Consider the following 12,138-nt stretch of genomic DNA (forward strand, 5'->3'; position numbering starts at 1 on the left):
TTTGATTCTACAGATAAATAACTGTTCCATTATTTGTTTGACCCACAGACCTATAAAAGAAGACCTGTGCCATTTTTCTGCATTTGAGCCTGGACTAAACATAAACTGAAGGATGAAAATGTAGCCTCCAGTGGGAAATATCAAAACCACAGCATTATCTTTCTGTAGGAGGGAAGACATTCACTAAGTTTTTCAGGTTGTTTCCACCTACAAGTGTAAATGTCACTTTTTACCCTCAGAGGAAGGGCTGAGATGAGAGCCATAACTAGGCTTTACAAATAGCTTAGGCGGAGCCCAGTGTACTTCCTCCTCTGTTCTAACTATCCCTAGGCCTAGGCCTGGAAGCTTCTAACCTCCAGACAATCTAATCTTCTGCAAGCCCTGAAGGCTTCAGCTTCTAGTCTAGAATGTTTCAGCTTCTGAGACTTACTGCTGAATAAACTCACTCTTTCTAGCTCTTTCTGAACTTTGACTCCCTGGTTCAACTTAGCTGATACATCACTTTGTCTGCCCCTCAATTAGATGTCATTGTCTGGGACCTGTACTCTTCAAATGTATCTAAGCATAAGAAACAAGACTTAAAAATATTACAGCACACAAGAGACAAAGGAAACAATGTTTGAATGTATGTGGCAACCTCTGAATCCTGAAAGAGAAACTGAAGATTACTAGGGAAACTCTGAAATACAAAAGAATGCATTGTATCATTTCTTAGTTTTAATAAATTTGCTGTGGTTATACAAGGTAACACAAGGGGATACAGAGGGACTTTACCCATCATTTTCTGTGAATTATAAATTTTAAATTTTCCCTTTGTGTATATGTGTGTGTGTGTGCGCACACACACAAGCTTGCACACACACATGTGTGTATTTAGAGGAGAAACTACAAGAGCTAATTCTCTCCTTTGAAGGATCAAACTTAAGTTATGATGCTTTGCAGCAGGTAGCTTTATCCACTGAATCATTTTATATATTTTTCTTTTGTTCCTTCAACTTCTACTTCTATTCCATATCTACCTTTATATTTGACCTTAATATAATTGGATTATATTATTAAATATTTTATTCCCATATTTATCATTAGCAACAAAAATTTCTGGATCATCAGTTTTTAATGGGCTTTTGATTAAATAAATTAATCAAGACATGTTGATAATAACTAAAGAAAAATACTTAATGCAAATGTTACTTATAAGAATGAGATTATTTTGCCTTCAGTTTCACTATGTACTGTGGATGCATGTTATTTCTTGCTACACTAGATAAATAACCCATTGATTCTATTGTCCTTTTCTCTTACTTTTTAAAATGGCTTTAATTATTAAGAACATCTGCCCATATCAAAGGGTTGATGTCATCACAATCTTGTGCTAACAAAACAGAATCCTTTGGATGCCTTTTTGATCGCATCACAACACTTTATAATCCACTATTTAAAATATTTTCAACTACCTATTAGCTAATACCTTGGTTAGGTCTTCTTTTGACTTGTATGAGAAGAATCTTAAAAGGGGAAGAGGGAGATCAGCCACCCAAATATTAGGGCCATTTGATTTCAGCCTCACATCTGGCTTCCTGATTGTCCTCTTGGGCTGCACTAGGGGATCTTCTGCATGTCAGAGGCCTAAACACCTGGGTACTCTCTCAGATCTCACCTGGTGACAAGGTGAAAGATATCTTTGAAAACAAGCCTCAGCTTTTCCTGGCTTTCTCCAAGGTCCCTGGGGAAGGTTCCCCTCGGTAGAGACACTGAGTGGGGTCAAGAAGACACCTGGTGTTTTGTGAGGGCTGGCACCCTCCGTGTAGACAACTGAGGTAGGGATAAGCAACAGTGCGCTGCTCTGGGATGACTGGGGTCACCATACGTGTAGACAACTGAAGTGGGACTATGCAGCCATGTAGTATACTCTGTGAGGCAGGTAGATTGTTCTAGATGTAGACAACTGAGGTGGGAATAAGCAGCTTTGTAGCGCTCTGTGTCTGGGGGAGTGTCCTGTGAGGACCAGCAGCCACATGAGGAGGTGAGAGGGGCAGGGTAAGAGAGCCTGAACCTTGGGACTTTGTCTTCTACAGAAAGAATGCAACCTGACAAGGCCGGAAGAACGGGGTCCATAGAGATGAGGCCTGGAACCTGCGCACCATTCACCATGACCCCCGCGAAGCTACGCACGCATCCCACGCGCACAGGGCGCGGGGGCGGGGCCAGAGCGAAGGTCCTTGCTGATTGGACGAGGGGCGCCCACGGGGGCGCTGGCCCCGCTCCTCAGGGTCAGCTCGAGGGGCCTTTTGAAAGACGCGACTGGCCGCGTGGCCCGCAGAGGCCTGAGGCGAGGGGTCGACGGCGGCAGCGCAGCAATGGCGACCGCGGGCGGCAGCCGACGAGCCCCGGTCCCGGGCCCTCGGCTCGGCCTGCCTCTGGCCGCTCACCTGCCTGCGAGCCTGGGCGGGGAGGGCGCGAAGGACAGCCTCGGGGGTGCGCTGGCCGGGAGGCCGTCGGTTTGGTTCTGTCTTTTCTTGTTTTCATCTTTCTAGACCTTGCTAATGAGGCCCCTCAGTTCTGAGGAGATTCACTGTTAGTGGTGGTGGCTTTTCACATCCCCTCTACTGTTGCTTCTGTTACCGTTTATAGTTGGTTTATGGAAGAATTTGGAAAAGTTAATTGTTAAAACACAACACAGCTCTGAGGTCAATTAAAGAGGGATTATTTGGCTGTAGCCATGGGAGCATGTGTGTGAGGAAAAAACTTCTGTCAAATTATAAATTTTGGGGAGTTCCTCTTCCAGGAACTTGTTGTCTACCCAGAATTTTCATTTTCTGCCCATTTCATCCTAAACAGGTGAGAAAACTTCTGGAAACAATGACTGGTTTCAGAGTTCCAGGGTCCCTAGCTTTGCTCAGATGCTGAAAAAGAATTTACCAGTTCAGTCACCAGCTCAGACAGTAACTTTGCCCACCGGATATTCCTCTGAAAGTTGTAGTCTGTCAAATATGGCATCCAAGGTTATACAAGTGACAGGTACAACTTTCTATTTATTTGTAGAAGTACCTAGGTACATTAAGATTCTGGGATTGTCAGTAGCTGCTAAGTGGGGTGTGGATGTGTGGTGTCTGTCGTCTCTGTGGCCATGTGCCATTTGGAGTTAGTAGCTGACTTAAATTACAGTAGGAAGCCTGTAGAATTCTTTAACTTTGCAGGTCATTTATTAGTTCCCACCTTCACTATTGAATTACTTAAAATATAACTTAACCTGACTTCACCATGGGGTGTCAGGGGAAGCTCTAGACTTAGAAGCACTTTGTATTCTACATATTACTTCATATAATACAAAGCAGAGGTAAACATATGGTGAACCTTAGACTGAACTGGAATCAGACAGCTCAGTGAGATAGGCATTATAACAGATTGGAGCACCAAACTAGATTGTAGTCTCAACAACACCAGTTCTGTATCATTGCCATTCTAGACCTTAGTGACCTCATCTGTAAAAATGACTTATCTCTGAGACATCACTAAAATTCCATTAATTTTTCTATCATGAATGATGTTTCTGTATAATGTGTCCTTGGTGTTAATATGTATATATTGACAGGTTGTGGTTATATGTATTACCCAAACTGTCTAGTAGGAACTTGGGGGAAAACATACTTATTTTATAAGGATTTAGTACTTTGACTCATTTTCCTTAAACCAAACTGACCAGTATAAACATTTATTTTCAGGTAATTTTCCAGAGCCATTACTTTCCAAAGGTCTTTCATCTATTTCAAATCCTGTCCTTCCTCCAAAAAAAATACCTAAAGAGTTTATAATGAAATACAAGCGTGGAGAGATCAATCCTGTGTCGGCCTTGCACCAGTTTGCACAAATGCAGCGTGTTCAGCTTGACCTTAAGGAAACTGTAACAACTGGTAAGTTGGAAATTGTGCCTAATTATCCTAGGACTGGCATTTTTTTTCCAATAACAGCAGGATGTATAAGCAGTTTTACAGTTGCTTAACCACGTGCAATGTTAAGGTTAAATAGGTATTTTTTGACACAAATATTTGTAGAATAAACACACATTTCTGTCAGTGTTAATCAAGTATTTGTTCTGAAATTCTAAGATTCTGTGATTGTGATACCTGAGAAAAAATTATGGTCAGATTTAGCCCCTGAAATTCAAGGATTTGATAAGAGGGCACTTGCATAGTTGATGCTGCCTCTGCAGAATTGTCTGGCATCTGCCATTGTCCTTTACACCCTTAAGCCTGAAGTACATCTTACTGTGTGTATGTGTGGAAGACTCCAGGAGTATAATCAGAAGCAGAAAGGCTTCTAGTCTCTTCGTGTTGTGGATAGTAACCAAGAACTGTAGAAACTTGCTGTTAAGAAGCACTGACTAACGTGATAGTGAAAACAGCTTTAAAATATTTGTGTGCATGCAGAGAATTTTGTTTCTGTAGTTTTCTAACATTTCCTTGTATGGATCTCAAAGATGGTATCTCTGCAACATAATTTAAAGCTCTGGAAATTTTACTAAAGATTTCTAATAAGTGTCTTTGGGTGAAATACCATAAAACTTGACATGACAAAAATGTACACTGTAATATTGTCATTAAGTAAACAGTGGTCTCAATATTTGTTAACTTCTTAGCTTCCCTACATTATTCTCCGATCACCTTTGAAAATGTAAGCTATTAATAATAAAGATAAAATGAATTCCCAGTGAAAATACTTCACTGCTCTAAGGATTGCCAGTGCTGTTTGTTCTGTGTTCTAAGTATGATACAGGAAGTTTGTGAACCTAGGCTATAAACAAGCTAAAGTTCAATACTCCATTTTCTGATATAGAACACTTTCTAACAAATGTAGTGTGTAATATACATAAGAGTCATCTGAGCCACTTGTTAAGAAAGTAAAGTATTATCTGATTTAATAAGTTTAGATTGAAATACAGGTAAACATGGGAAAATGGCAAATTGAGATGTTTTAGGTAAGGGGAAAAAAAGGAAGATTACCCAGATGTGGATTTAAGTTCCTAGTAAAATCTTAAGTCTATGTTTTAGAAACAGTTAATGAAACATAATTGTAAATACGTGAGAAAATAAGATAGGGGTGTGTGCAGTGTCTAGTCCCTAGCCATTCCTAACCAAAGAGAAGGTTATTTAAGTGCCTAACATTAAAATGTCTCATCTGTAAATTTAGGAGATGACTACATTTTCATTTTCATGAGGCAAATATAAAACCCGAGTAAAAGTCGTAGTGTAAAGATAATCCTGCTGTGGAGTTTGTACAAGAATGAGCATTTTGTTTAATTCATAGATAACATCCTTTCTCATGATTGTTTCATTTCTTTCTATTTATTCCTTGACCTTCCCTTTCCTGAGCTGTGATTGATTCAGTTGCTTACTGTGATGTCTTAATGGCTATACAAAGATTCTTCAAAGGGATCGCTTATATTTTAGAACATATAAAATTTTTAGGACATTCCAAAGATGAGAGAAATTCAATTTTATATATATTGAAACTTTAAAGATGAGTATTACTAGAAGTTTTCAAATATTCTACTACCTCTTAGTTTGGTAAATATTTGAATGCTAACCATTGCCATACATTATACTACATTCTGAAGCTGTCTTTATTGTTTGCATTATATCTGCAGCCAGTGCAGCTGCTTAAATCCATTGGCTGCAGTTATAATGCAAGTTTTGGGGCTGATTTAACTGTATTTTTAATCCTTACTTGCTTTACAAAGAGTTAAGTTTACACTAAAATGAGGTCATTTAATACTAAATAATTTTCCAGAATTTTATACTGGAATATTTTACTAACATTCAGACATCACTTGCAAGAATATACTATGAATAATTGTAGCATTCATTCTGGGTTCTTTTTCAAGGAAATGTTATGGGACCATATTTTGCTTTTTGTGCTGTGGTGGATGGTATTCAGTACAAGACAGGACTGGGACAAAATAAAAAGGAATCTAGATCCAATGCAGCAAAATTAGCTCTTGATGAGCTTCTACAGTTGGATGAGCCTGAGCCAAGAGTTTTAGAACCAGCAGGTAAACGCAACTGAATCTATGTTTGAATGTGTCATTTTCCAGAAGGAGTCAAGAAAGGCCTACTTAACAGCTACAAGATCATAGGATTTGAATACTTCTTTTCAGTTGCTGTTTGCTAAAATGTTTCATAGTTACAATTATCTTGTATTTTTATCACCAAAAGATATAATCATGTCTTGCAGAACTCATACTAAAGGTTGTAGAGTAGTCTTTGTGGTTTTGACTTAAATTTCCCAATTTTTGCGTGATTTATTGTGTTTCTTGGACATTATCATTTTAAGAGGGAGAGACAGATCATGTTTAAGTCATTTCTTCCATTTTCAACTAGTTCTATTGTTACTGATTTTTAAAACTGTAGGTCTATTCTGGTATTTATAAGATATATGGTGTGCAGATAAAAACATTCCATCCTAAGGGTTACCTTTAACTTTATTGGTAGTATCCTTTGATGTACAAAACATTTTGCTTTTGATAAATCCAGTTTTCTTTTGTTGCGTGTACCTTTGATGCCATACCCAAAAAATTGTTGCCAAATCTAGTGTCATGAAGTTTTCCCACTGTGGTTTCTTTTTAGAGTTCTATAGTTTTAGCCATTACATTTAAAGGTTTTTTGATAAATTTTTATTTTTGTATAAGAAGTTAGTGTCCAACTTTATTCTATTACTTATGAATATTAGTTTTCCTAGGAACATTTGTTTGGTTAAAAAAAAAAACCCTTATCACCCCTGTTAAAAACACCTGGATTATGTCTTTCTGGGCACTGTGACCTATGTGTCTGCCCTTATAACAACAATACATTGTTTTTATTACTGTCATTTTATTCTAATTACATAGCTTTGGAATAAGTTTTGAAACCTGAATATGTAGATTCTCCAATTTTAGGGTTTTTTATCTTTTCAAAATGTTTGGCAGTTTATCTCTGGTATTTTACAATGAAGTTTTCTTTGTACAGTCTTGTTTTCCTTATTGAGATTATTTGTTCATAATAACCATAATTTAATGTCTTTAGTTTTTTTCTGCTTGAGCCAAACTCTCTTGAGCAAATAGATTTTAAATCCTTCCTTCTGAGTTTTCAGTTTGCTTTTCTCAAGTCCAGGTGCAGGTGTCTAACTCTAGTTAGCATTTTCTCTAGTATGAGGTCTCAGGTAGAGCACCACTCTTTCCTGGCTCGTTTCTGTACCTTTAACTAGTTTTTCATCTAAGTTAGTCTAGATGTGTTCTTTCTGCTTTCTCTTAACTAAGTTAACAGCCTTAGCTTCTGGAGCCTTTTCGTTTAAACTTTTCAGATTTTTTCCTTTGTGTTCCTCTGGTGTAATGTTGTGAACTTTTCTTGGGTTTCATGTGCTTTTTAGCTTTTAGGGTTGAGCTGGAAAACATTTACAAAGATTTGGACTGAACTCATTAGAAAATTTATAGCATTGTCCTATTAAAAGCCTGATGACATCATTTTGAATGATTTTACTCATTTTGATAAAACATTCAAGTATTTTGCATAGTATTGTTATAGATAGAAATGCTCCTAAGTATCTGAAATAATACTCTACTGGGATTCAGAATGTTGCTACTTTTACAAAGGAAGCTAAATTGCTGTTAAGATCCAGAAACTCTGAAATTAGTTTGGATAACTGATGTCAAAATAGGAAAGACCAGAGTGAACTAAGGAGTATTTGATGATGACAGAGTTGGCAGAAAAGTATAAAGAATATAACCATTATGTATGCTATTCTTGGATTTGTGTTTGTTTTTATTGCATTCTTGGGTTACTGTTACTGCAGAAGAATAAAGAGCTGCTAGCTCTTAGCGCTTTAGAGCATTGCCCTTACATTTTTTCCTATGGTTTGATTGTGCTTACAGGACCTCCTCCTATCCCTGCAGAACCTGTTGTTACACCAGAAGCAGCATATGTTTCAAAAGTACAATATGGTAGGTACTGTTCTTTTTAGAAGATTAACCCATTGAAAAATTAAAGTGCACAGATATGAAGATACACCTTAACATTCTATTCAGACCTTTCATGCTTCTATTAAGAGAGAAGTTTCCTCTAAAAATTGCTTGTAAGAAGAGAAATGATGTTGGAGAGGAAAGATTTAAAAAGGGACTTGAGCCAGTTCTGATGATATGGCCATATATAAATCCTCGCTGTTCTGGGAGCTAAGGCAGGAGGATAGCAAATTCAAGGCTTGACACTCCACCAAACAACCTGTCAGTTTAGTGAGTCTTGTCTAAAAATGTAAGAGGGGTCTTAGGCATTGCTTGGTGGTAGAATACTTGCCTATATCATGTGAAAAACTTTGGCTCAGTTGTCAGAACGACACAAAATAGTTGGGGGCAGGTCCTTTTAATAACGAGGTAGATTAATAGGGCATGTACATGTTATACATATATACATGCAGACAAAAATAAAAATACATCTTTAAAAATCACATATATACACATATACATGTACATATCCAGTTGAAGTTATATGTAATCAAAAATTAATTAATTCTCATTATACTTTAATTTCTTCATTTTAAAAATTGCTACTAAAGTAATTACCTCATAAATTTATCATAAAGATTGGGTTGATAGGCATAAAATACATGAGTATCTGGCACACAGGAAATATTCATTAAATCAGAAGTTTCATTGTTTTATTGTGGCTCTGTCACATTCAATATTATATAGCATTTGTGTCCTTGACTGGTACACCATCATCTCCTGGATGGCAGGACATTTTTAATTTATCTGTTGATGATATTTGAGAGATACTTTAGACTTTATGGTGTTTGTAAAGTGAGACGTTTCCATTTTACTGTTTTCATTTAGTCAGCCTTGCTTTCTTCTAGTCAGACTTACTGTTGTATTCCTCTTCCTGAGACAAAGATCTCAGATGTATTTGTGTGGACAGACAGGGGAAATAAGCACATTCAAAAGACAAAATCCACCAAGAGATAGGTATGGTCATTTGACCTCAGAGGTGTAAGGATTCATGAATAGTCTTGAGGTCTCAGTCTACATGGGTGATTGCATAATGTTGGAAGAGGTTTTACTGTTCCTATCAGCCTCTGTAGATGTTTGTAGTGGCCAAGGGGATAGATTCAAACAAAAATCTAGATCACATTAGACCAGGAAAATAGGTTATAGTCTATGAATCAGAGAGGATACAGTTTAAAAAATAATGTAAAAGTTATAAGTCCAGTTTGGGAAGTTGAGTTTTGGAGCCAAATGTCAGAAAAAGGTGAGCAAACAAATGTATGAGGTTAAACTAGGAATAGAATGTTAAAGCTTTTGAAAAATAAAAATATTTGTGACCCACAAAGAATTTACTGAGTACTTCATGTTGGGCCGGCTATCAGGTGGTCAATAGTTTACAGTATATCTACTTTGCAGTATATTTTAGTGGACTACATCTGCATGAGAATAGTACTAAGTTGTCTCTGAAAATAGATTCAGGTTATTCATGACAATGGATTTCACTTGAAATTAGCAACTTGTAGTCAAAGAAGTGGTATAATAAGCCTAGAGAGGTGGGTCAGTAGTCAAGATCTCCTATTGCTCCTGTAGAGGACCTCCATTCAGTTCCGGGCCCTCAGAGCAGGCCACTCACAACTGCCTGTAACTCCAGCTCCAGGAGGATTTGACATCTCTGCTTCCTACGGGCACCTGCGCTCATATATACACCCCCCCACACACCTACACACACACTTACACATATGCATGATAAATAGCTTCAAAAGAAACTGTGGACAGGTATTATGTGTGTCAATGGTCTCATCTCATTACGTCCACTACTTTGTGAAACTGTTTTATCTCCTCAATAACTGGTGCCTATACATAGGAAAAGCAATATTGCACTTGTTCATTTTTCACTCATATGCTGAGAGGTATGTTTAGTAACTATTTGATTTGATTTGATCTGAAATATTTCTTTCAACATTAAGATCAAGGGGGAATGGAGAGATGTCTCAGCAGTAAACAGCCCCTTCTGCTCTTGTAGTGGGAGATTTGGGTTTGCAGCACCTTCATCAGGTGGCTCTCAACTGCCTGTAATTCCAGTCCCAGGGGATCTGACATTCTCTTCTAGTCCCCATGGGTACATGCACACGCACACACAGATGAACATGCACACAGGAAAACACCTACATACACATAAATAAAAATAAATCTTTAAATTAAGTTGAAGAGTTATTTTAGCATATTGTTTTGTTTATCTTTTGTGGTGTTCAGGATTGAACCTAAAACACATTTTAAGCACTTTACCACTGAGCTATAGTCTCATATTGTCACAGTGATGAGTCTCAAATGTTCTTTATGATATTTTTAATATGAAACAAAACATTTTCTTGCCACATTCTGTTGGTCCAATTTCAGTGTATTCAGTGTCTTTTTTTTTTCCTTTTCAAGGCAGGCCTGGCTTTCCTATAGACCAGACTGGTCTCAAATTCACAGAGAGATCTGCCTGCCTCTGCTTCCTGAGTGCTTATTAAAACCACCACTGCCTAACTTAGTGTACTTTTTATATCATAAAATAAGACACAAAGTAATTGCAAACCATATATAGTATATTCATTCCAGGAACCATTAAAGAGAATGAAAAACCATTAATAGCAACCTTGAGTGTTCAAGACTAAGTAAATACAAAGAGTGGGCTTTAGCATGGGTTTGTTTATGTTTAAGTGATGTATGTTTATATTTATAGACTGTGTCTCCAAATACCTGTAGGGAATTGGTGGTGGTGGTTCTGCATCTGGAGAAGGAAACCTGTGAATCTATATCTCATTTCTATGAAAAAAAGGATTAACTAAAAATGTTTATGATGGAAGCTTCTTTTTTTGAATCATGAATTCTGGGTGATAAATGAGACACTTGTTCACTCAGCTTAACTTAAAGTTTAGTTTTCTAATTTTGTGACTATCCTTTTATTCTTTATCTTTTTTTGAATTTTAACTCAACTGGTCTGTTATAAGTATATAGTGTCAATAATATGAACAAATAAGAATATAAGTTCAATTAAGCAAGAACAGAACAACAGACTTAAGTTACATCCATCTAGCAGAATACTGACATTGCTAATGTGTTTGTGGGCCTTTAGAAAATGATGATTATTTAAGAAATTTATTAAAACATTTAGTCATACATTTATACATTTAGTCATGCATATCATTGCATGAATGCAAAACCATTTTAGCTTTTTCCTTGACAATATTAAATGAACTATGAACCACTTAATAAACCATTAGCACCTACCATGGAACATCAAGAACCTTTTTCAGCGGGTTAAGCATGTTGGCAAATTTATGTAACCCCAGAGCTCAGGAAGCCAATGACCTCAGAGGATCATGAGTGAAGGCCAGCCTGGCTTATACAGTGAGATAATGTCTTAAAAAAAACAAACAGAAAAGCAGTGCTGTACAACCAACTTTGGGAAATACTGCATTAGGTGACCTTTGCAGTTTCTTACCCACTCACAACAGTGACCTTTCATTAGCAATGCACAGTTGTAAATGAACAAAATAACAGACCTTTCTACCTTGTAATTTTAAGCTACATTATGTTAAAAAATAAATAAGGCTTCCTGTGTAACTCTGATGTATATTCTTAGTTATGTGCACTATTTTACTAGTGATTCTGCTTACTTAAAATTATTTGAATCATCTTCCAAGGTCAAGAAGTTTTATGTGGGAATATGGGGAAACTATATCAGGAGTTCAAATGCCTTTGGTTTGCACTGGATCTCATTGGGGGCAAATTCTACATATTTTATGTCATGATGACTATGATGATGTTTTGATTGTCACAGGTTGGGAAGGATTATTACCGTTCAGTGGTATGTTGCAGTGTGTAGAATAAACAGTACTGTACAGCAAAAAAATTTGCCCTATATCTCAAATGAGTTTGAGAATCATATCTGACTGAGTTCTGCAAACATAAACAATGGTGTTCAGATAATAATGTTGGTACAGACATCTCATTCATAAGAAGTTACTCACAGAGCTCTGTAATTTGTATTCTTTCACAACAGAATATAACCATAACAAAAGTGGAAATTTGTCTACATATAATATAATATAATATAATATAATATAATATAATATAATATAATATAA

General features: G+C 36.8%; 1 protein-coding gene across 2 annotated transcripts in view; it reads left to right on the forward strand.

Annotated features, from left to right (window-relative positions):
• The first annotated feature begins 2,296 nt into the window (after positions 1-2,296).
• The window catches only part of Adad1 (adenosine deaminase domain containing 1), a 39,593-nt gene continuing 29,751 nt past the window's right edge, over positions 2,297-12,138 (forward strand). Inside the window, exons 1-5 of one of the 2 annotated variants that reach the window (XM_028764029.1) lie at positions 2,297-2,475; positions 2,839-3,018; positions 3,723-3,911; positions 5,882-6,049; positions 7,904-7,972. In XM_028764029.1, coding sequence (XP_028619862.1) covers positions 2,358-2,475; positions 2,839-3,018; positions 3,723-3,911; positions 5,882-6,049; positions 7,904-7,972 — 724 coding nt within the window. In that variant the 5' untranslated portion in view covers positions 2,297-2,357. Of the gene's footprint in view, positions 2,476-2,838; positions 3,019-3,722; positions 3,912-5,881; positions 6,050-7,903; positions 7,973-12,138 lie in introns of those variants that run through there. The other variant, XM_028764034.1, reaches the window with a different exon arrangement.

This window comes from Grammomys surdaster, unplaced genomic scaffold, assembly GCF_004785775.1.
Source record: "Grammomys surdaster isolate TR1022 unplaced genomic scaffold, NIH_TR_1.0 62, whole genome shotgun sequence".
Classification (NCBI taxonomy): domain Eukaryota; kingdom Metazoa; phylum Chordata; class Mammalia; order Rodentia; family Muridae; genus Grammomys; species Grammomys surdaster.